Raw genomic sequence first — 26,602 nt, forward strand, 5'->3', positions numbered from 1 at the left:
ATCTGATGATGATGAAGCGTGCATGGGCGAAGATACGCCACCCCCCAGTGTAAATGAAGGAGCCGACTGATCCAACGTACAGGGTGTCCCATGAATTCGTAAATAATTCGAATAGTTTATATTCGTAGTAGTAAAAAATTGGCGAAAATTGAAGAAATTGGTACATTTGAAGATGGTTTGCGAAATAGTTATTCTCACGAAGGGTCGATTTTTTTGGGGTTACGGAAACTTTGCCCATGACATTTTGCACCTTGTACGTTTCGTCCCCGGTGCATTTCACCTGCCCTGACCATATGAGTGATAAAATGAGTTGCACATTTACCCCTGAGATTCACTCATACAGTCAAATACTTGGTCACTCATTTGATCATGCTCATACGGTCACTCATACAGTCGATTGCACACACACTTGGTCACTTCCACAGACAGTCACTCATACGGTTTGGGGAGGTGAAATATCGGATGCGAAATTAACAGGGACGAAACGTACAAGGGAGAAATTCCCGGACCCCCGCCCCTTTTTACAGAGAAAAAAAAATACAGTAAAACCTCGTTAAGTCGCCACTCCTGTTAAGTCATCATTTTTCTTCAGGCCCTTCCACCTCTCATAGACCACAATGTTATTAAACCCTCGTTTACTCGTCTCTAATTTCGGTTAACTCGTCACTATGGAAAAGTTTGAGAAAGAGGACCAGAAGAGACTATTTTTTTTATGGCTCCCATTGAAAAAAGAGCTTGTTAACAGCATTGCCATATGCTTAAAAGTCACCATAAAATCCTATACAACCAAACGGAGCAGTTTAAGTAACAAAAGTTACGCTGGGGAAGTTCATTTGCCGACTAAGGTTTTTGGAACGTTGAGGACTGTTCAGGCTAGATCTCATTTCTGCATGGGCTCTACTGGAGAAACCACGAGACACCCCAGGCTCCGTCGCAAGAAGCAACGTACGCATGCCCCCCAGGGCATCTCCGGCAAAACCAAAATTTATTGATACGTCAAAGATTACACATAGTGCAAGGATATCAAAAATTATGTAAATCGAAGAATCAAATTAATCAAGTCAAAGTGCAACGGGCACGGATAATAAATAATCATAGAAAGCATGGAGTGTACTAATTTAGGACTTGAAATTTAAACAAAATATGTTTGTTGAAAAAAAATTTGACATTCTTTTCCCAAGTAGAGGTCTTCTGTTTACTTTTCCCTGCCCAGGACCCCTCCACCAAGTCAAAAGTGTTCGAGATTACTTTGAAGTTGCATCATGAACTGCTGATGAAGAATTCAAACACTAAAATTAAATTTGATGTCTATGTAAAATTAATGTGCAATAGAGAGTTCTATTATGAAGAAAAGCTACTTATAGCTTTAGACTAACAGTTGCTCTGTTAGTAATAAATGTCATATTACTTTAAATTTATACGATTTTCATAACATTGCCCATTGAAACTGACGGCACTCCGCTTAAGCCGTCATAATTTTTCGATAACTTGAGGTGATGACTTATCGAGGTTTTACTGTAGTTCAACGTTTTTTGATAGAGAGCGCTGCACGAAAGCAAGTCAATGCCAATCAGAGTCCTATAAATTGCATGGTGTACAACTAACAGATCATTTCTGAATTATCTTCACACAAACACCGTAAACATCAATATACATTGATTTACCAACTGATAAATCAATCGATATTGAAATGCACGGCTTTCATCACTAATTTAAAACCTTTTTAAAATCAATACAAAATGCAATGTTTTTATTTAACAGACGTACTGGTGATTGAACAATACAGGGCAATAATAATAAAAGTTGATGAGAGAAAGATGTGCAGGTCACGTTACATGACCAGCTTCGACACACACACACACACAGGGCCGTCTTAACAGCAGCATGGGCCCCCGGGTCAAGTGATTTTTCTGTGAGGCCCTACTTGACAAATTTTCGAAAAATTAACTAATTCTCATTTTCCTGAGGCCCCTCTTCTCTTGAGGCTCCCGGGCTGTGCCCGGATGGGCCCATGCGTTAAGGCGGCACTGTACACACACACACACGTATACATATAAAAATCACGTTTTTACAGATTTCGCTCTCCGACGCTGAGCCGCGCTAGTGTTGCCTTTCATGAGTTTCTGGCAGTCTTTCTCGCACATTAGACTGCCGTTTACTAGACTGTACCTGTCGCCGGCCACCAACGGGCAGTGGCACCGTGAGCAAACGAAACACCTCACGTGATACACGTGACAAAGCGTCCTCATGACGAATTCGTTGGACGAGATGACCTGTCCACAGGCCCTGCATTCGCCACCAGAACCGAACAACCTAGAACGGGAACAAGCACACTCTTATCAATCTCAATTCGCTTACAATAAATTGCCAATTCACACAATTTTATCGGCCCCACCACGCATGTAAGACAATAATAAAAAAATTTGAAATTACTAAAATATTGTCAAACTCAGTTATAACGACACCGAAGATTAAACGAAATTGTGTCGTTATAACCAAGGTGTCGTTACAGACGAAGTCAACGTTTCCAAAACTTTTGTTTTGTGAAAAATATAAACAGATGCAATCAAATGCAGACAAATTCGGTTATAACGGCATCGAAGATTCGTGAATTTTTGCCGTAATAATCGAGATCGGGTTTCCGGGATTTTTTTTTGACAAAAAATGCGATTTCAGATGCAATAAAATTTCAGGATAAGAAGCTGTTATTTCAATATACGGGTAATTGGTGTGATTGACCGAGAGTTAATGGTATATCATCAATTTTCGCCAAAAATATTACAACTGTCAGAAAAAACACCAAATATAGCTAACGAATAACCCTTGGCGAGAAATATACAGCAGTTCTAGAACAGCGTTTCTTACCTGTGGTCCGCGACGATGGCATACGTAGTCCGCAAGCAGACTTGATAGTCTGAATTCTAACTGAATGAAAAATTATTAAAAAATTGTGATTGATATTAGTAATATAACTGTATCTGAATATCACAGTTTGTCGGTGGCACCGAAGAAGACTCCATTACCACGCTTAGGAAGTTCCAGTAAATGGCTGTGAAGGGTAAAAATTGTGGGTAGAAAAGTATGTGTGTGTGTAAGAAGAAAAAGATGGAAAAAGATAGAATCATAAAAAGTCCGGGAAAAAGAGACAATTATACTTTTAGTAAGCTCTTTGCACAGGGTCAACATGGTCATTACAACATAATTTTTACATGAGCCCAATAGCAATCACTCAGTTTGGTGGCGGGAAATAAAAGCCTCTACATGAATCTCGAGGAAAACAAACCCTAACAATTGTCAGCTAGTTACTGATCAACACTCTTAGACTCAGACTCTCACTGTCCCTCAGAGTCTTTACGCTAGTATTTCTACCCGCAAATTAGATTTATCTTATAAACAAATAAATCTCTTCATACATTCATGCATAATACACTTATGTGTAAAAATAATAATAATCTATTATAAATTTACATTATGATACTGCATTTCTTTACAGTGATTTGCAATTTTTTTCAAATAAAACCTAATGCTCTACTACCGTAATCCTAAGCCGACATTGCAGCCTTTACAACCCTAATAACGGTATGGATTCAAATAAAAATTATACCTTTATAATTAGGTTCACCATACATCATCGTGGAAAAAAAATGCTGTCCTAAATATGGGATTGTCCTAAATTCAATGTATTGCTTTAAATGCAATTCGTAATTACTATTGCTAAAATTGCCGAAGGTTGCGAAAACTGCTGCAAATTGCATTTAAAAAAATGTGTTTAACGAAAAATATATTAAAAAATGATCCGATGTCAATATTTCATCGAAAAAAATACGGTAAACTGGGATCTCAAATAGGATAAAATACGGGACATCGCCAATTGTGATCAAATACGTTGCCAGAAGTAACAATCTTCAATTGTCATCAAAATTGTGGAAAACACGTTGAACCTGACATGAATTATCATAATATAATTTATATACAGGGTGGGCAAAAAGTCCGTAGAAACATTAAAAATGAATAAAAACCGGAAAAATGATCGAAATAAAAAAACGGTTTGCAGGGTTAGCATCGTTAGGTCACGGGAATTTTTTTGACAGGGAAAAAAAACCTGAAAAAAGCCGATAGGTGGCGCTGGTACGAGCGACTTCGGTGGAAATATGCAAATGAGACGGTTTGTAAGAACTTGCGCTACTAATACTTGACCAGTTTACCATTGTAAACCGTGCATGTGGACCTGCTGCTCTCTGCCGTTGCTGGATTTGTGACTCGCCTGTGGTGTTGGTCATGTGAAACACACATACTCTGTAATAAACGATTTGGAGGCATTCTGTTCGTTATTTGCGTTTCTTTTCTTTGACTTGTGTACGTCCGTGCTACCTATCGGCTGTTTTTGTTATTTTTCCCTGTCAAAAAATTCCCGTGACCTAGCGATGATAATCCTGCAAACCGCCTTTTATTTCGGTTATTTTCCCGGTTTTTATTCATTTTTAAAGTTTCTACGCACTTTTTGCTCACCCTGTATTATATTACATGGTGAAACATCTTCGAACTAGAACTTCTGCTGCCACCTATCAAATAAAACTGTTATAACTCTTTGATTAAAATTGATTGATTTTGATTAATACTCTGTATAAAAACTATATCACATGATATTTATTGATATCTTATAGCTAATAATAATAGTTTAACTATCAAATTTATCGCAATATTTTAATAGTTCATATTTTTGTATGGTAAAACAATTTCCATAAATTGTAAAATATAAATTTTTAATAACATTACTGTATATAAATAATCTTGTCACCGAGTAAAGTCTTCGGCTGAGCCTTCGCTCTCGCTGCTCTCAATCAACATACCATTATCCAACATGGCTTCTGCCTTGGGCGCTCCTGTGTAACCCAACTGCACAGAGTGACAGAATTCATAACTTGCTCGTTTAACTAAAAGGTTACGTCTGTGCAGCATAAGTAAGGCGTTCTGCAAGACTAGCAGCTATCTTTCAGGAAGAACTTTCAGAGTCAAAAATGGGAAACCAAACTTGCACCCAGTAAGAGCCTCAGTTCCACAAGGATATAATGATTCTGTTTAGGCCCTCAGCTCTTACTTTATATTAATGACATTCTTGCACCTCTGGAAGGAATCATAGCACTTTTTGCTGACGATGCCATCATACTCACCAATCATAGGAAATCTAATAAATGCCGTGAAAATCTTCAAGAAATCGTCGAGGCCATTGAGAATTGGTGTGGCATCAACGTCGTTGAGGCAAACTACAGCAAGTACCAATTTATTTGGTTCAAGAGGAAAACGGACTCGGGAAACACGGGGATTTTAAACGCATATTTTTTCAGTTTTAATACATATTTTGGAATTTTTAACGATTTTTTGAGGATTTAGGAACTCAAATTTTATGCTATCAAAGTTTGTTCAACAAAAAAATATGCATTAAAAAAATCATTTTGACATTATTTTGTGCACATAATTGCATGTTTCCCTTACTTTTTTAGTGTATATAATCCTATTATTATAATACTTTAACACAGTGCTTAACCTCGCCTTATATTAATACAAAGTCAGTTTGCGGATATCGTGTTGTTTCATTGGCTTCATGCTGTTGATAATAAGAGGTGGATGAAATAATGTGACTTGACCGTGTATTTATTTCAATGTCGCGGCACAAATTTTCTTTGGGCGAGCAAGTTCTCATAATTACATCACCGGGTACTTATTTTGTCGTAGAGGTAAACGATAACAGAGATAAATGAGTGCAAAATTATCTCATATCTAATGTTGTGAAATATCGCGAATCATTGGGAAAAAAAAATTTCGTAGAAAAACAAGAGCTGTTTTCTATTTTTTTTTCTCTTCTTCTACGGATTATTTCGGACATTTTTTGCTCTTTCAACATTCACCGCTGAAAAAACCTTGACTACGCATAAAATTTAAGTTCCCAAAATTTTTCATTGTCGGTAAATACACACTACCTGGAGTTTTGTTACAACCGTTCAGAAACACGTGTGTGTCACGTGCAAATCAAGGAATCCGTTTTGGACTCTGACGACCAGTGCATTACGTTTGGACGCAGCTGTTTGGGAGCAGGACATTTGGACCCGTGCCGTTTGGACATCGGCTGATTGGACGACGCCGTTTCGAGAAGCAGCAGTTCTCAATATCATGAGAACTTTAGTGATCGGGAACTACAACTTTATGCTATAACTTAATGCGATCATGCTATATAATTCAAAGTGATTATTAATGTGATATGTAATAACTGTTTATACAGTCTTTTACTTTTTACGTATTTTATGATTTACATTTTTCATTGGTGTGTTTTTACGTTTCTCTCCAAAAAAATGTGTTATTACATGTGATTTTATTAATGTAATATAATACATTGATGCAATAAAGATTAATAATTTAATTAAAAATGATTATTTAACCACCACTGTGGTGACGGTGGGGGTTTGAAACCGGGTTCTCGCGTCCGCCATTTATGACCAAGATCACCACAGCAGTTGCTCTCTTTTCCTAGTGTACATGGCTCTCCAGAATAGTTAAACAGCTTCATGGTATCGAATAGGCACACGTTAATAATGACCAGAGGCATACGCAGGAAGGGGGCCCCCCTAAGCCGACCAAAAATCAGAAAAAAAAATCGATATTTTGGTTTAAAAAAAATTAATATATATATCTAAAGGAAATACCCTTTATATATGCTACCTTAACCAGTTTCTGCTAATTTAAATGCTTTGTAAAGGGTAGCAACTCAAAATTTCTTGGGAAGAAAATTTTTGTGGCCTCCCTCCCCCAGCAAAGGTCGATCATGCGTACGCTTCTGATAACGACAGTTCATCGCGTTGCCCCTAACCGTTGCCCCCATCGCGTGAGGTTGGCGGAACCTCAAAGAACCGCGGCGGGCATTTCGAGAACCATTGGCCTAAGCATTGAGACAGCCCTGGGGGGGGCGGGGCGGGCGGTACTTTCTTTTCTTTCTTCCAAACCCAGCACAACTCAGGTCTATCGCCATGGGCAATTTATTACTTAGTGAGTTGTGCCGGAAGTGTATGTATGAGTGCGTATCTATATATAGTGTTGTCTCTGATTCTTCAGTGTTGCCATCTATATTTCAGAAACGACGTGAGTGAAGTGTAATGATGAATAACTACCGTTGTAGGCCTGGTTGCTCTCCGTGGCTAGACTTTTTAACGGGGAGATCGGCTCGCATTCGCGCCTCGAAGTTGTGAACCACAGAAAACCTTCAGCCGACCACCACTGTGGCACCGGTGGGGTTCGAACTCGGGACCTCACGATGCGAGTCCGTCACTATGACCACTCGACCACCACAGCGGTGCGGGGGGGGGGGAAATTTCTATTGACATTTAATAATTTGTATTTTAACGTATTCATTTCGCTCTAGTTAGACTAGTTTCATGTTATACTCTGGTGCTGCTTCCTGGCTTCCATACTTCGAAACGAAAACTGTAGATGCCTGAATTTTCACGTTCTGCAAGTATCATGCTGCTATTCTGCCTGCCCTCAGCGGAGAGACCTTTTTCCAAATGGGAGACAGAGGATCGCAGTCGCGTCTCGGAAATTTGAAAACCGCATAACACCACATTCAGCGGAGGGAAGCACCTACTGCTAATCAAGTTCGATTTCACTAATTAATCCAGTCTTGCGCCCATTAAATTTAACAGCTAAGGGATCATTCAAGTATTACGTCAGCATCGAGAGGGGGGAGTGGGGTTGGAAGGTTGCTTACATCATCAGCCACCCCTTTTTGAAGATATGAAATATTCCAAGCTGCTGACGAAATTTTGCTGACGTGGGGGGGGGGGGGGGGGGTCAGTGTTTTGCTGACAAGGGTGGGGGGGTCAAAAATGGCTGAAAATCTGCTTACGTAATAGTTGAATGGCCCCTAATGCATAATAAATTGTAATGTAATTATGCTGTAAAAATTTACTTATCTCGCCCCGACTCATACAGGAATAAAAAAACTATTACACATTTTATCTAGATATTAAACAGAATCTCGGTACATGCCTACCACAAAGAACCAACGACACGCGAAAGCACTTTCACTCAGTAGATTACCCGCATCTTAACAGAATACCCGAGAGTTAGGGAGGGGGTATCCGTGGCGAGGATTCACACTCACTCAATCCTCTTTTATAAGAGATTTTCCATTTCTATTTATATGTCTTTCCAGGAGAATGGTGGGGGGTTTTCGATGTGAATTAATATGTATCCTATGGAATGGGAAAAATGAAGAGAAAAACCATGGTGGCGGCGGTGGAAGGAGTTCGCGTAGGTGTTTCTAATTACTTCCACATCTAAAGCATCAACCCCCCTCCCCCCTTTAAGATTTTATTTGCTTTCAATTTGTCGGAGGGCAATACCGCTCTCGCACACGCGCTTTCGGCTTTTATCCAACGCTGTACATACCGAGCCGTGTTGGCAAAAGCAAGAAGATTTTAATCATGGACGCCGATCACGTTGACGCCGAGCAGATATTGCAAGGCAGTATGACAAACAGCGTTTGAAGAACTCTCCGGGAGGGGGGTGTCGGCGCGTACTGGAAAGGTTCGAGAAAAGAGGTGGGAGATGTTTAATTTGAAGGCCCAACCGAGAAAGAGAGATGATTGAACGGCAGTATTGCCTTGCAAACGTTACACAAGCGTACTTGGTACGGAGCAGGGCGAAAACGAGTGGGAGAGATACCGACGGGAATTTTGGCCATCACCATCACCTAGACCTCTCCCACCAACCTTGTCGTCACTTCAACCATTGTGAGAAGTAATAAACGCGCGAGAGAGAGAACGTGGAAAAATCTATTGAAAATATCGTCAACTCCGGAGTGTGATAAGTTCTCGGCAGCGAAGGCGAGTGCATGTACACACACACATGTGTACATACACGAACATTGTCGAGAAGCTCGTCTCCCACACACCGACCGACACCATTGCGCGCTTTCACTCCCGTCTTGTTTACTAAAACGGAGAGAAATTGGGAAACTAATCAAATCTCGAGAACCTCTACCAAGCCTTTGAAGAGGAAATTCAAAATAAGTTTAATTTCCCCCTCCACGTATTTATGTATACGTGTCCATGTACATATGTACGTAGCATATTCATTTCATGGGGGGAAGAAAACCTCCTTTTTGCCAACCTGAAGGGAAATATTATTACGCAACCGCGAGCTGAGATCGTTTGAAAAAAGTCCAAAATATGCAACATTTTAAAATTCATATTAAAGGGTCGTAAGATTCGGATCTTGGAAACGGGAATGTGTTAGTGGTTGTTAATTGGGGACGAAAGAAAGAAAGAAAAATACCTATAGACCTATTTATATTTGATACATATGTTACACGGTAAATGTGATGTAAAAATCCGGTTATTTTATGCATAATCGCCGAGCATTGGTGGTAAATTTGAAATTTTTTTCTAAATTTATCAATTTTACCGGCGATTATGCATGGTACCAAAACGTCGTTGGTAAATTGAATAAGTACTAAAACAATTATCACTTTTACACGCGATTATGGATAATACCAAAGCATCGTGTGGTTGGTAAACAGGATAAATCGTCTTATATGATATATGCCTGCTTATGGCCTCTATATCCGGGAGCAGTACCCCTAGGCTAGGATCTTTTGCGGCCCCTCTCCCGGTAAGAATTTTCACGGGTCCTTCTATAGTTAATTTATAGCGTGGAAAAACAAAAATGATGAAAATTGTCCCGGGCCCAAAGGCTAGAGCCCTGTCAGCCCCGCCCTTGTGGGGTAGGGGGGTAGGGCCCCCACAAGGGGTGGGCTGGCAAGGCTCCAGCCTGGGGCCCGGGACGATTTTCATTATTTTTTTGTTTTCCATGCTATAAATCGATCATAGGGTCCCGTGAAAGTCTGGTCGGGGGGGAGGGGCGTAAAAATCCAGCCGAAGGGCCCTACTCCAGGATGGGGGGGGGCTTGGCCTACTGTACATGATAATTCATACATGTATTATATAATTATAATCGGGGTACGGTCGTAAAATTTGTAATCATTATCCAGGGTACCAGTGCAGTCTTAACGCATGGGCCCACCCGGGCACGGCACGAGGGCCTCGAGAGAAGAGGGGCCTCACAAAAATTAGATTTGTTTGAAATTTTCTATAATTTACCTGGTAGGGCCTCAAAAAAAAACCACTTGGCCCGGGGGCCCATGGTGCTCTTAAGACGGCCCTGCTGGGTACGACTATATTCATCACACATTCTAGACTCATTTGCATTTGGATTTTTTTTTCTCATTTATCAAATTCACCATTCACCCTAGGGTAGGCATTATGCATAAGGCAGATAATGTTTTTAGTATAAAGAAAGTACAGTGATAGTCTGAATTATCGAGAATCCAGAAATAATGAAAGCAACAATTATTGTAGAATTAGTGAAGATCCAGAATAAATTAAAACAACAATTTTAGAATTGTGGGGTGTAGGGCCTGTGAAAAACATCCCTGGGGCTTTTCTACTGGATGTGGAGGGGGGGGGGCATGGACGTTGTCTCATCGTGAAGATCGATTGAAGACCGTTACTGCGTATGAAGACAAACTTCGCTTATCCGATTGGCGATGATACTTCAGGAATTACCTTTGGCCAAAAGATGGCGCTTTCGACCCAAGTGTCGAGTCTCTTCTCAACTTACGTTCACATATCCCGTGTTGACATTTACTTAATAAAAGAAAATTAAAGCGGCTTCCGTCCAAACAGTATGAAAGACCTTTCGTTCAGTTGAGTATAAGCCCTTTCCATCCCCCCCCCTCCACGCTCATCGTAATGTTTTCCCATTTCGTCCAATTTCCAGAAACAGCATTAAAAAAAAATACCCAGGGTTGTGTGTGTATGTGTATAGACAGGGAGGAAAGAGGGGAGCCGCAAACCATTCTCTCCAATATATATGTTAATATCGTTCAGAGCGTTTTGATAATATGTTCCCGAGTCCCAGGGCTCATTATAGAATGCCCGACTCATGAATGCCTCCCAGAATATTCTTCCAAATCGCCCCCCGCCCCTAACAAAAAAATAACAGTCTACATCCACACACACACACACAGAAAAAATGAGAGGAAATACTAGAAAATTCTGTATAATATGGTTTGTGGACTGTGTCTACCGATGTTTTTCTTCCATGGAATAGAGGCAATTTTTACCTTTTTCTTCCTTTTTTCCAACATCCGATATTAATCCGGAACTGTAAAAAGTTCTCGAATTCACACGGTTTAATATGAAAACGGGGGGGGGGGGGAGAAGAGAAAAAAAAAACCTCTTTATGGAGGGCCATGTTATTTTCCAAACAAAAACAGGATGAAATTTCTTTGTGTGTAAAAAAATGTTTCATGAATGTTATTTGCACATGAATTTTACTCCAGAAAAAAGCACTGAATGACTCTCTCTCTCTCTCTCTCTACACTGAACGGTAGCAATACAAGTGAGTTTAAAGAAGGGATGGTGAGGGCTGATCGCTCCTCTCAAGAGCCAGCTGGTACGGGAAAAACCTGCCTGTCCCGTAAAATATGGGACGATCCATAAAATGTGGACGGTGGAACTTACACGATTTCGATCTGTGCTCAGATGCACGATCAATCCAATTTCGACGTTTAAATCAGGAGTGAAAGGAGGGGCGCTTTCTTCAGCCTTATTTGATTTGCAACAAGAGCTGTCTTGACGATTGAGCCCACTCACGTCTTGCCCGAGGGCCTGAGGTTTATATAGAGGGCTTCCACTAAAATGAGTTCTGGCACTATGATTTTGAAGATGAATTGTTAGGGTGGGGTACTTACAGCTAGGTAACATGGCTTTCTTTGGGGTAGGCCTCATGATGCTATAAAGATAGCCCCGGTCACGAGCACCTATAACGAGGTCACGAGCACCCGGGAGATATCCCAAACCTGTTGTTTGAGAGTACGATAAAGAGGTACCCAAGGACCCTTGATGGTGGTTGTCTGATTTAGTACTCGAGTGTCATTGATGAATATTCAGGGCCCGATTTATGTATGGGAGAGAGAGGGATACTTGCCCAGGGTCGCAAAATTTTGGGGGGCCAAGAAACTGAACAATAGTTTTCAGACTAAAGAAAAATATCTTCGATCCTAGCATAATAGAAAAATATCGACTATCAAAGGGGGAAGTGGGGGGGGGGAAGCTAATTCTTGCTATGGCCAGGACGAGGACATCATGTTTATTTGAGTTTGAGTATGTTTCAGAATTGCCGTACACGGGTGCTCTTCTAATGACGACGGGTCATAGACGGTACTCGCAAACTGGAAGACCCTTGGTCATCAGTAGCACTCGCATGGGAGGTCTGAGGTATGATTAAACGGAAGTCAGTATAATGCTGATCTTCGAATCATAGTTGAATGACGAAGGGAACTAAAATTTTCGTTCGTTTTATCCGGAGGCATGGCTCCCCACATCTTTGAGCAGGCCCCCCTTCACCACACTTTTCATGGGCCCTTCTTCTATAATGAATTCATAGCATAAAAAAAGCAAAAAATGCTAGAAATTGTCCCGGGCCCCAGGGCTGGAGGGAGGTTCGTTACAGCGAGGTTCAACTGTATTAGCGTGACAAAACTCGCCTAATTTCGAAGTTACTATGGGTATTTGGTTTAAAGTCTTTCTTATACAAGTACACGCAAAGTGTACAGTGTTTTCAACAGGTTTCTTGCAAGGACCGCGGTGCTAACACCCAGGGCCGCAACTAGATGCTTGGTCGCCCGGGGCAAGCGCTCATTTTGACGCCCCCTTGTAATGTTGAAGGAGAGGTTTCAGTTTGTGCCCTCGGTATAGCGTCCGGGGCACGAGACCCGCCTGCTCCCCCCTAGTTGCGGCCCTGCTAACACCAGCTTTAGTAGAAGTCTACTAAAAAGCTGGTGTTGGCTGTGCACGAATTAAAGAATGCCAGGTTTCTTTCACATATTCTTCGGTAGCACGAGCTACTCAAAAGTTCTCGACAGTTGGGTCCGATTTCTTACTCGCGACGCCACTGTGAAAACCCATTATCAGATACCTCCTTTTAAAGGACACTTTCTTTTTTAAATTACGTCAACGGGCTTCAATGTGTTTATTCTATTACAGTGTTTCGTGCTCAATGGTTTCTGATGGATTGTTTCCATAGAGTGTATATAATTGCTTCATTGGTTGAATAAATAGAAGATGCTTTCCAACACGACCCAGCCTCTCGGGAGGTGAAGAGAGGACGTTGTCTTGCACAAAAGCTCTGGGGCGTGAGCGGTCATCAGTCAATCAATCTATTGCAGTGTTCTTCAATCTTTTTATTTACGGACTAGGAGAAAATAAGTAAGAGAAATAATTTGCGGACCGGCAAAAAAAAAAATAATAATGGCAGAAATAATTTGCAGACCAGCAAAAAATAAATGAGTAGGAGAAATAAATTACACAGATCTTCTGAAGGCTAAGACAGAAATAAAAACCAACGAGCAGACGGTATAAAAATTTAATTAAATTTAAAATTATGTAGTGGATTCATGAATAGGTTGAAATGTGTCGAGAACCATCGGTTGCAGAACACTGTTCTGGTACCTATTAACGGACACTCCCGGTTAGCGGGCAACATTTTCAGTCCCGCGGTTTCCGCTATCGAGAGGTTCTACAGAACAGTCTACTTAAAGTTTTTTCTTCAAGTAATACTCTTTCTGAAAAATCGAATCGGTAACTAAAAAGTGACCACAAGACCATCAAAACTGTAACTTCCCCAGAAGTATTTATTATCTGAAAAAACCACAGAATATACTCACGAATTATAACCACAGACTTTCAATACGAATGTGTACAGTATCCTGTGAAAGTCCAAAACGGACAAAAGAATGGACTTCTATACTGCCTATGTGTGGTATAGTGAAGACTATTCCCCTCAAAGGCATAGGTTAAAAACTGGTATACGGTATAAATAGAAAAAAGGGGGTTTCCCTCTTTATAGTAGGGGCAACCTCAGTGGGGTTCCTTCATCTCCTTTTCTTCTTCACAAAGAACCTTCTCCTAAGCAGTCATCAGCGAAAGGTCACCGAATTGCGAATGAACAGAAAAGGCTGTAGGGCCCTGAAGGCCCTATGTACTTCCCTCTTTGTTGAAGGTCGATTTTTTTCTTAAAACCACATTCAATGGAATTCTTTGGATTTTTTTTTTACCTTCAAGGACTCCTTACCTACGAGGTTCCTTCATTTTTTTCGTTCTCTTTTAACGCCTTGGGTACCCAAAATTTTCAAGTCCAATGATGTTTAATCAGGGCCGTCTAAAGATCATCATGGGCCCCCGGGCCAAGTGATTTTTCTGAGGCCCTACCAGGCAAATTCTCGAGAATTCCAATCAGATCTTATTTTTGTGAGGGCCCACGGGCCGTGTCCATGCCTTAAGACGGCACTGTGTTTAATCCATGTATATATTTTACTTAAATTCGTAAATTTTTGATATGAACATGATCAAGAAAGTATGAAGGGTATAGTCCTGCAGGGCCGTAAAATTCGATCAAAAGAAACTAGATATGTATTTATTTCGTTCCGACTTTAATTTGAGATTCCATGACTGCCAGTATCAAAAATATGTGAGTCTGAGACCTTACTAAGCCACTAGGGGATATACGCTGGTCCGTCTCAGGAGACATGGGCCACGGTGGAAACATCCAACGATCGAGGGCCACCAGACCAACAGTGACTCTCCGATCTGTCCCTCTAGGGCAGCGGTTCTCAACCTGTGCTCCGCGGAGCCCTTGGGGTTCCTTATGCGCTCTCCAGGGGCTCCGCGGTCGCTCGAGGAAAATATAAAAAAACAGTAAAATTAAAAAAAAATCAATTATAAATATTTTTAAATAGTAAAAACAAATCAGTAACTTTGATGAATAATTACAAAATTGGCCTACGGGGCTCCGCCATAGAATTTTTTTACTTATAACGGCTCCGCGAGTCGAAAAAGGTTGAGAACCGCTGCTCTAGGGGATATAAGCTGGCCCGTCTCAGGAGACGTGGGCCACGTTGGAAAAATCCAACGACATCCAAGACCAGCAAACCACCCACACCAAGCCATAAGCCAACCAGCAACAGGACCCTTCCCCATACAACTTCACCCCATCAAACACGATTGAGGGCCGCAAAACTCCTTTAGTCTGAACGTATTTTGATGAAAATGATCAATATTTACCTGACGTAGTCGTTTTTGCAGAGGATCATGCCGCCCCTAGAGAAGCACGACGAGCCTATGTCGGCGAGGGTAGCCCTGCAGAAACTGCACCTGAGGCAATCGGTGTGCCAATACCGATCGAGCGAATGCAACAGGAATCGGTCCAGGATCCTCTGGCCGCACCCGGCGCAACAGCATGCCGTCAGCTTCTGTTGCTGCTGCTGCTGTATAGTCATTTGCTGGACCGGTTGCTGCTGCTGAGGCTGCTGTTGGTGGTGGGGGTGGTGATGATGATTCAGATGTGGATGATGATTATGATGCGGTTGTAGTTGCTGCTGCTGCTGCTGATGGAGAGGGTGATGATGAGGGTGGTGATGCGTCGTCTCCATGTTTGGTGGCTACATGTCTTACTTTCAGGTTTTCTGAAATGAAAAATAATAATAACATGCACATTTAATTTTTTTTTTCATGTAGAGCGTGTATACAATTCAGCCCGGCGAATACGATTCGCTATACGGTCAAATGATTCCGTTGGCCGCACATTGGGCTGGTGGTATACAGTACCATTTATGCCCAACCTGCAGTCCACGACCTCAAACCTAGATGTGTAAAAATCAACTAAGTGACACATTTACACATCACTTAGGTGACGTTCGGTGCAATTCAACACTACTAAATCACGGCCGACTAGACATAATTGTTTAGTGGGCTATGACTAAATGCGGCTCAGTTCCACATTATTTAATACGGTGCAGTTCTACATAATTTAATAAGGTGCAGTTCCACACATTTAAGTGGCCAGTTCTACATCACTTAAGTGACCAGTTACACATCACACAAATTTACTGATTTATATTATTTTCCTCGAGTCGCTGCGGAGCCCCTGGTAGGTGCACACGGAGCCATTGGCGCTCCGCGGAGTACCGGTTGAGAACCCCTGCTCTAAAGTGATCCGCGGCATATATACAAATCATACCAGAGACTCGTGATACATACAAAAAACCCTTAAGGGGCCCGAGATACGTTTTCAAACCAATAAAGTGGCCCCGCATTCTCCTGGTGTATACGAACCGGCCTGACTCCATGCTACTAGGTGGAGGTTACTGCATTGGTTCTCAATGTATGAGCGATGGTTCCCAGGGCGTCGCTCAGAGCAGAATATATTGATGTGCGTCCGAGTATAGTGATCAGGGGGAATCAGAATTTACTCAGATATTTCCACAACTGTTGCTGCCTCAAGATTGTCAAGTCACCAATCAGTGGTTCTCAACCGAAAGCCCTAACTCCCTTGTAGCCCTGGGATCAGTGGCGTAGCCAGGGGGAGGGGGAGCAGAAGGGAGCGATTGCTCCCCCAATCGAAATTTTGCCTACATTGGCTCCTATTTTTCTAAATGACTTTTGATCTTTAAAAAAAACTTGAAAAATATTGACTTTTTCATTTTCTACCTTCATATTTGCGCTTCTTGCAGTTTCACAGTGATTGGGTTTGTACTAATCCTTAAGAAAAGAATGAAAAAAGAAAGTTGAGGTTTTCATTACCATTTTTGACAATTGCTCTCAAGCTCTTCATCTGGAAGCATGTTCAGATCAACCTCTGTTCCCCCCACCTTTATCAAAGGGCAGAATCTTGCCCGCTTCTAGCTGTAACTTTTTTCTCTTGCTATTGGTAGTTCTCGGTAGAGCTCCTAGAAATACCTTTCGTAGCTATGAGGATATGGAGTTCACGAAACCTCATTCTGTTCTGAAAGGCCACCAAGAGCATTGAATAAGGCGCCTTTTGAAGAAATTAGGCACGGGAACCTATTGTGGACAGACCACTGAATCTATGAAGTAATGGCTAGGATTCAAGCTCCAAGATGTATCGCCTTTCCTTTGGGTGTCTAAGGTTGGGTGTCTAGAGCTTGAGCTCCTAGAAATGCCAGTTTATGTATGGGTGACTTAGCTACATTCATAGTGCCTAGAAATGCCACGTTATCTGCTGGTGCCTTGGCAAGAGCTTGTAGCTTGTGTATAGGGCAGTGTCAAAGACTAGGAAAAGGTGGAAAACTGCTATGAGCTTTTGAACCCTAAAAAGCCCAAGATTTTGGGGCAAAAGGGGGTTCTGGAATAGTTTTTCTTAAAGGTGGGTAAATAAAAACCTATAATCTTGGGTCAATAGCACTCTGATATGTAGAGAATGGGAGATGAAATTAGTCTTCTATATTTGTACGGCAATATATTGTACTATATTATGCGGTGATAATGCATAATTTTATGTTAAAATGTGACTTTCAGAAGCATTGTCTTTTTTCATGGCGTAGTTTCTCTTTCCTGTGAATCAGTTTGCTTCATTATGCATATACAGCAGTGTGCCGAATCTGAGAAATTATTTCCTGGAAAAAGTTATGGGGGGCCGGTGTGTTTGTTATCTCATGACACGCGTATATCTCCCCTCCAATTAATCCTAGTATTTCTTAAACTTTTGGCACCCGTGCCCCCCGCCCCCGGCTTCGTCATCAATCAGTGACTGCCCAGAATAGCCTGATGCAGAGGGTTCTCGAACTTTTTCCACCCGAGGTGCCCCTTTCCCCTATTCAATGATTATCCGCGAGCTCCGCCAGCTTCCTGGAGCTGTTTAACAAAACATATTTTCGAAAAACTTTTGTCAGGGTCACCGCTCCATGGAGCATCTGATAAATATTGGAGGCGCACCAGGGCGCCGCAGCACACAGTTTGAGAATCCCTGCCTAATGTAAAAAAACTCCACTACTAAGTACTGAATAAGCACGCATCAATACACCAACGCGTTCCTCAAAAACGAGACGTCCCTCAAAAAAGGGTGGCGATGAGCCACGAGCACACACACTTTGAGAATCCGTTAATATATTTCTGAAATAATATAAATGCACTATATACTGTATACTCATCGCTTTTTAAAGCAGAATTTCGGGCGTTATTCGTTTATTTTCCACAACACATAGATGGTCTACGCAGGGTTGTCTTACGAGCATCAAAGGGACTTTTCTAAGGCCCTCTACCTGTTCAGAAATTCCTGCCTAACAGTTCACTCTCCAAAAATTTTAACTATTAATATAAGCAGGCGGTCGTGAGCGTAAGACTCGTGCCATGCTGAAAGATGTGGGAGTATGTGTGGTGTGAACCTAACGTGAAGCTTGTTTCTGTGTAATGATTGCCATATAGAGCTGCCATCTATATTTCGAACTATGAGTGAAGTGTAATGACTGAGTGGCGAGACTTTTTAAAGGAGAGGGCATGCCATCGACCGCTGCGGTAAAAAAAAACAAAATCACCAAAAACTATCGTTTTTGGCACAGGCAAGTAATTATTTCTCAGAAAAAAAAACAAAAAACGGAGGACTAAATCATAATTTGATCCTTAAGTGAGATTCTTCTCCTCGGCAGATGTTATTTATAGGATCGTGTTTTTGCAGGCACCACTTCCCCCCTTTCTCAGGAGATAGGCTTGCTATTTTAGAGGCTTCTTTGCAGCAGTCAATTTGTTAATGAGAGAGATTCGACCCCGAGAGCAGTGGTATCTAGAAAACTTCCATTTGGATGTTTATTTTGAGCATGGTCTGATTTAGTTACTTGAAGATATGCCTCGAAAGAAAGAAATTAAGGCCTTCCTTACAAGTGAATGGTGATAAGGCTCTAGCCTAGAAGCCTAAGTACCCGTGGATACGGCCTAAGGTCTACCTCATATACTTTTTCCCCAATTGTTTATATTGTAAATTCTCTAGAAAATCTGTTTAGGTGGCTCGCTATATGTCCCAGCTGGAGGGATGTAGGAGGGGGTCTAATCAAAAAATTTGCTCATGCTTAGGGTGCCCTTGTCTCTATGAATGTTGCAACTACATAGATCCGTCAGACCAGACATGACCCGGGCTGTCCCTTCCGGGATGTACGCCCTTTACCCGTGTGGGTTGGGGACTACATAAATCTAGCACTGGTTCCAGGACCACCGGAGAAAGCAGTAAAAATCAAAATGAAATAGTGGTCACTGCGTTTGAACCATTTTCACGACTTTCATGTTTTTGCGGCTCGGCTCTGCCCGATGAACCCAGGGTCGAAACTAGAGGCGGGTGCGGGGCAGAATTTAGGAAGCGGCAGGCAGTTTCAGGTGGAAACAAAGAACACCGTTATGAAGTTATCGAATTTTAAAATGGTGGGGGTGGCAAAAACCCTAGTTAAAGCACACTTTTACCCTTACATAATTATGATACTGGTTCCAGCGCCACGCTTCACTCACTCAGTGTTATAAGAAAATATAATTTTGAAGAGTAATTTCACTCTTTTTTCTGAAATTTCAAGAGGCTTTTTTATCCGTGAGAAATAACTATGAAAAAAAAATTTAAAGGAGTATAGGCCTACTTTCACTCAGATTTGGTGGAATAAAATAGAATTTTTATGCGTGAACCACGCATCTAGATACGTATCGGTGAAAACTGTTTGCACCCACATGTGTCTGGTAGTACTACTTTACCGCACACTCGGGATCATATCGCCATAGAGCAATTTACTACCGATAGAGTTGGGTAAGAAATGAACGCGCCATCTACCGGTGGTCACCTCAGGCTCGTCAAGAAAAAAAATTACCCATGTTTTTTCTCCAGGTCCGAACCCGCGGATCTGACGGGGCCACCAGAAGAAGCAGTAGAAGTATGACCATTGTGTTTCAAAACATTTTCATTTCCTTTTATATTTTGCGGCCTGGTGCATTTTTGACCATTTTCGCATTTTATGCTTCGGTGCTGCTTCACTTTTGCACCGACATAATATAAGTTGTACACTGGTTTCAGACGCTGCCCGATTTCGGCGTAGAGGGGGGGGGGGGCATTTGCCGAGTGGCCCAAAATTTGAACAAAACATGTACACCAACGTCGTTGATCCTGATTGCATGTTAACAGTAATTATTGCTTTTGCCCTGTGCCCCTTCATGTAAAAGTCGGACTCTGGTTCCAGGACATAGCATTTTTAACCATTTTCACGGCATTTGAGAGCTCGGCGATGTTTCACCTTTTGCATCTACGTGAGTCCGATAATGGTTGTAGGCATGGCTTGATATTGGCACGGGTAAATGAGCCATTTACCCAGGGTCGATCGAGATTACCTTGTAGTTGTATCATGAACTACTGATGAAGAATTAAATCACTAAAATTAAATTTCATGTATATGTAAAATTAATATGCAACAGTTTTGTTGTGAAGAAAAGAACTATTTTGCTCTGATTACTATAAAATAAATATTACTGGTATAAATCAAAGTGTACCTGTATATTCTACCATAATAAGTTTAGTAATAAGAAATCAAAAAAGGTAAAAAATTTCTATTATTTTTCTTTGGCTATCTATAAATTTTATTAATATATTGTAATTTTGATTCATATTTTAATAAATGTTATATTAGTTTAAATTAATATGATTTTCACAATATTGCACATTGAAATTGACAGCACTTCGCTTAAGTCGTCACTCCGCTTAAGCCGCGCCATAATTTTCCAATAACATGAGGTGACGACTTATCGAGGTTTTACTGTATTTACGAATTTAGGGACACTCTGTGCATGAGAGATAAACAGCAGTCCAGTTTACTTCATGGAAATCATAATTTTTATACAGAACCGCTGTTCCCCACTTACCCGGGATTTTTTTGAGTGGAGGGACTAGGCAACATTTATTGCTGGTTCTCCCCAAATTCATGTGAATGATAATCGGGGCCCTCGGGGTTGTACGGAATATATATATAGTGAGTCGTCGTCCCTATTCAAATTGTTATTTTGAAAAGCCCCTTTCCCCCATGGCTGGTAATTGTCCCATAATAATGCCGGGTGCCCCCTTGGATCCTATCAATACACAGGCCTCAAAATACCTCCCAGCAGATTTGGCTATTAGAGGAGAAGAACGGCAATTTCCTGTGGGAAATAGCACAGCCAAATACGGCTATTATTAGCATAATAGCCACAATCATCATCATCAGAGGGTGATTAAAGCAATTTATTCCCACGGAAATATTCATTGGGTTAATGAAAAAAGAAAAGAAAAAAAAGGGATTTCATGGTAAGAAGGGCCTTACATTGACTGGGATGGGGCATTACATTGACTGGACAAAGATGGAGGAGCGTGGCTTCCCCACACCACAGTTGGGTCCCTAGCCCAGGATCGTGGCGGGCTCTCAGTCAGATTTTTGAGCCTCACTGTAGTGAATTTATAGTGCGAAAAAAAACCAAGAAAATGATAAAAATCGTCCCGGGCCCCGGGCTGGAGATTTGCTAGCCCAATTTCTCCCTTTGAGGAGCCCAAAAATATGAACATGAGATTCGACAGACTGGGTTTTTCACGTGCAAATAAATATAAATTAATTAATAAAACGACATCTCGGGCCGGAGCCCTGTCAGCTGAGCCCCCCCCCCCATATATACAGAACATTTTCAGGCAATATGTACTACGGTTGAATATGTGAAAACAATGGTGTATAAGCAAAGCTTTCCCACAAGGAAGGGGAAGGCTAAATGGGGGTTCTATTTAGGGGTTCTCCATGGCCCTCCCACATCCTGGAGCAAGGTCCCTAGGCTCGGATCTTTCAGCGGGCCAGCAAGCCAGACCTTTCATGGGCCCTTCTGTAGTGAAATTGTAGCATGACAAAAAAAAAAAAAAATGATGATAATTATTTCGGAACAGGGCTGGAGTCCTCTCAGTCCTACTCTTGTAAGAACCATTGAGTTTTCGATGCTCGAGCTTTTTTTACTTTTCAAGCCAGGGGGCCCAAACTGGTAAATACATCATGGCAAGCGCACGTGCGAGCTACTGATTCCACTGATATTAGTTATTCACCGGGGGAAGGGGGGGGGGGGAGACAATTTGAATTCAAGTTAAACAGTGTGTGGCCTAGTAAAAAAAATTAACAGAACCACTGCTATAAATCAACTAGAAAATCCATTCGGAGGGCAAGGCAACCAAAGATGCTCGGGAAGGGGGGGGGGGGTTCTTGAGCAGAAGCGCATACATAATTCAAATTATAGTCATAGTCCTCAGAGATGAATGTATGCTGTAAGTTATTTGATAACACCAGTGGCGTCCTAACGGGTGGGCTAACGAGGCTCCGAATCAAACAGGACCCCTCCACTCCCCTTTCTTTTTTTTCTGTTTTTAAATAATTGAATACAGTGAAACCCCTCTTTTACAGCCAAATAGTAATTTCCCCGTGCATAATAAAATTATGCTTCTCAAACCCCCGATTAACGGCCATTCCCCCCCCCCCCCAGCATTTGTGGACGAATTCTTTTTGTCCCGTCGGTATCCGCAGAAGAGAGGTTTCACTTTATTTCAAGGGCGTAGCGGTGGGAGGGACCCCCCGAAATGTGGGAAGATGACCAAAATAAGGGAAAAAGATGGTCAAATCTATTGTTTTATCACTTAGGTCCCCCCCCCCCTCCGAACGAAATTTCTGGCTACTGGCCTCGCGGAGACCCATCCCCCCAGCGTCAATGAGGGGGAAGGGGTGATACAAAATATATGTTGGCTTCATGTTATGTACTACTACTACTACTACTACTTAACGGTACACAAAGGGCAGGGGACTTCACCGCATGGCCCGGGTTCCATATTTGGCCCTCGGAGCTTTTTGTCGTGGCTCGCCGATCATTACCAGAAAATGGCTGAAAACAGTGAAAAATTAGAGACTTAATGGAAGAGATAATGTCGGAATGGATCAAAGAAATGTAATTCCGGAACAAATTCATGAAAACTCAGAATAAATGAAAGAAATAATTTTTGAATTTTTCAAACATATAATTTCAGAATTAGTCAAAAAAATAATAATTATAAATCAATAAGAGGAAACATTTCGTAATTTCTGAGAGAAATTATTTCACAATCAGTAAAAGAATAATTGCATAATCATTGAAAGAAATGATTTCAAGATAATTGAGACGAAAAATAATTTCAGAATTACCGAAATAAATAACTAAAGAATCATTTGAAGTGATTTCAGATTAAAATTAATCTCAGAATTGATTAATTTAATCGTTAATTAATCAAAAACTTTTTGCAGAATTAGTGAAAATAAAATTATTTTAGCACTAATCAAAATCGATAATTAATAAAAGATAAATAATTTCAGAATAAATAAATCTTTAATTACAGTGAAACCTCTCTTTTGCGGTCACCAACGGGACAAAAAAATTCGCCCGTAAAAGAGGGGTGACCGTTAATCAGGGGTTTGAAATGCATATTTTTATTATAAAAGGAGGGAAAATATTATTTGGTCGTAAAAGACTGGTGACCGCGTCTGAGGGGTGTCCGTTAAGAGGGGGGTTTTACTGTATTTTTATTCCTGTTCACCTCGGGGCTCCATTGGCGATTTCTATTGAGATGGCACTAAATTACATGAGTTGGTGCCCAACGGGAAGTTTCAACTTGGTCCACCGTGTTTGAGAGGTTGAAGATCATGCTGACATTGTCACCCCCACCTCGCTAAGTGAAAAAATATATTATTGACATAGGCGGAGATGAAAATTTGCCCCTCCTCTGTTCACTATACGCCCCCTCAGTGATTCACCCCTAGAGTGAATACGGGACTTATATGACCGTTCATTAACCTCCTACACATTCCTCTGCGGAATTTCTAAGGAATCGGTACATGTCGCAATGTGTGTTTTCAGTTCATGTTGTCAGAATTGCGCGCGTTTCGTGTTATACTGGTGCTGTCACATGGCCTCCATAGTTTAAAGTGGAAATTGTCCGAATTTTTATGTTATGCACTGTCATCCAGTTTCTCATGTCTATCGACCCATGTAGGGCTATTAACACATGAGACTATCCGATCAAAACCCAGGGGCTTCATTACACAACTTTACCACTACGTTTTTCGGTAGTATGAAAATTTGTAGGCCGGTATCCTGAAGGCATGGCCCCCACAAGGTTAGGACTGACAGGGCTTCGCCCCCAGGGTCTCAGAACGGTTATAATTTTTTGTTTCTTATGCTATAAATCAGAGCTTAACAAATCGAAAAAATATTTAGATGACAGTACAATTTCTTAGGAGCCAAGTATGTTATTTTGCTCCAGCTAAACGGTCGTAAATAATGTTTTCTTTTGCTTTCCCCCATGTTAAAAGACGTAGCGTAATGAAATCAGAAAATTTTGTGTCACCCTTAGACTCCAATTTAGCAATTTTCAGGCGCCAATACCGATTTTTCAGTCTCCATGGCGATCTGGCGCTTGGGATTTGTCCAGCCCTGCTATAAATGGGCCAGGAAAAACCTGACTTGGGGCCTGTTGAAGATTCTACCTAGAGAGATCCTGCTCTTTCAAGAGGTCACTTCTCAGAAAATGATCGGTTTACTCAAAAATGTGGTGTGGCCTCTTTTAGAGATGTTCACTGTATGTAAATTTGGCAAATACACCAATTTACACAAAAATTGCCACGTTTTTAAGACAAATAAATCACACTGGTCGAATGGTCGACGCGTTTCGGCTCTTCAATGGAGAGCCGTCATCAGGACCTCGTGGTCAGAACTCACACGAATGAAGAGTGATGTTTACGTCTGGTCGTCCGAAGAGTTCGCCTTTGTATTTGCTGCGTCCGAGTGGTCTTTGGATGCGAATTGGGGAGCCATAAAATACACCAATAAAAAATATTGCCCACCCAGCAAATATAAACCAGCCAACGGGCTCAAGACCCTTATTCAATGTCCCTTATATTCAGGGACATCATAGACCGCAGGTAAAAATTATTTTTCCCCTCATGTCCTATAACACCAGAAATACTTACCTACTATTTTGTATACTTATTCTCGAAAATTTTGTCCTGATGAGGTTCTTAAGTCGTGTCTCGGGTGGCTCATGAATAAAGACAGCGCTGTCAAGGGGTAGGGGTAAGGTCCGTTGCCTGTATTTGATTGGCACAGGGGTGAGGGTCAGTCACGGCCCCCCCACAAGGGTGGGGCTGACAGGGCTCCAGCTCCGGTTGGGGCAATCACCATCTTTTTTTTTTTGTTTTATCATACTATAAATTCATTATAGAAGGGCCCGTGAAAAGTCTGGCTTGGGGGCCCCAAAAAGATTCCAGTCTAGGGGACCCTGCTCCAGGATGGGGGGCATGGGGTCAGTGGGACACAAAAACTTGAAAGCCCCTGGTACACTAATATCTTTTGCAGAACCACCTCAAAATAGAACAAATTTTATTCTAGTTCGAAAGTTTTCCCTGCACATAGTTCACCTCCATTAAGGGGACACCTCTGAAAAAACCCGGATTTCTCGAAAACAAAGATAGAAGCCCTTATTAAAAATTATTCAGATTTTACTGTATAAATATGGCCTAAAAGAACACTTGGGTTCCCCCCCCCCGGACTCATTAAGAGGTACCTGCACGACACATGCTGTAAAAGAAACACGCACGAATGTAAAGAAAAGAATTATAATTTAATCCATTATTCAATACGTAATTAAAACCAGTTCCGATTTACGGCTAGAAAAATACAAAAAAAATCAAAACAAAAACAAGTTTTTACGGAGAGAGAGAATTTAAAAAAAATAATAGGAGAGAAGGGAGGTTCCCACCACCACCACCACTGACCATCAACAAAACAGGTTTTTTGTGGTACTTAACACACAAAAGCTTTGAGCTTAATGTGTTTTCTCACACATACAAACGAAAAAAAAAAAAATAAAGTTGCATAATTTCCATGTCGAGATTCATGTTGAAATAAATACGAATTTTTTTGCCAGAATTATTTTTTTTGTGACACATGTGAACAAAGATCTCAACATAGAAGAGAAGAGAAAAAAAAAATCCTGAAAAATGGTGAATGGGGGGGAAGAGAGAATGAATATATTTTTTACTTACATGTGTAATCCTTCTCAACACCCGTGTGTAAACAAAACTTGACACGATGTAAATAAATACTGACAATGTGCGTTTAATGTTATGTGCACACACACACTCGCTCTCACTCTCTCTCTCATTGAATGAAAAGGTGGCAGATGTCCTGCCAATGGCTTTGTAACATCCAAACACCGCGTTGTGTTTGTCCCTGATTCACCAAATAACGATCTACCTCTCTTTTCCCCGTTTTTATTTTTTTCACTTTCAGCGCCATCTACTAGTCTAAATACATACTATTACTATTGTATTTCGTTTTTGTTTTATAATAATTAGAATAGATGGCAGTATATCTCTCATATGAATAAGTGAATAAGTCACTTATGGTGGTTTTTAGGAAAAAAGGTTTTTTAAAAAATAGGGGAAATCTATATATATAAATAATTATTATATTTATTATATAAAAAGGTTTTTTTTCAATAAAATATAATTATGAATACATTTTTTCGAATATATAATGAATAAATTTTTTTTTAAAACCTGGTGAATAAATTTGTATGCTGGAGGTATAGGTATCAGCACCTCCTAGAGAGAGAACCGTTTTTAAAAAGTACCTCTTATAGTCAG

General features: G+C 41.0%; 1 protein-coding gene across 1 annotated transcript; it reads right to left on the reverse strand.

The window, feature by feature from the left end:
* Positions 1-1,720: 1,720 nt before the first annotated feature.
* Positions 1,721-26,182, reverse strand: LOC149078466 (LIM domain transcription factor LMO4-like). Its single transcript, XM_089240575.1, has 3 exons — positions 26,000-26,182; positions 15,177-15,577; positions 1,721-2,313 (listed from the first exon to the last, which is right to left on the reverse strand). The coding sequence occupies exons 2-3, from the start codon at positions 15,542-15,544 to the stop codon at positions 2,061-2,063; spliced, it is 621 nt and encodes a 206-aa protein (XP_089096701.1). The 5' UTR covers positions 15,545-15,577; positions 26,000-26,182; the 3' UTR covers positions 1,721-2,060.
* Positions 26,183-26,602: the final 420 nt, after the last annotated feature.

Source organism: Pholcus phalangioides, unplaced genomic scaffold (genome assembly GCF_987345545.1).
Source record: "Pholcus phalangioides strain wild (caught in Gottingen) unplaced genomic scaffold, Ppha-v1.0 ptg000013l_1, whole genome shotgun sequence".
Lineage (NCBI taxonomy): Eukaryota > Metazoa > Arthropoda > Arachnida > Araneae > Pholcidae > Pholcus > Pholcus phalangioides.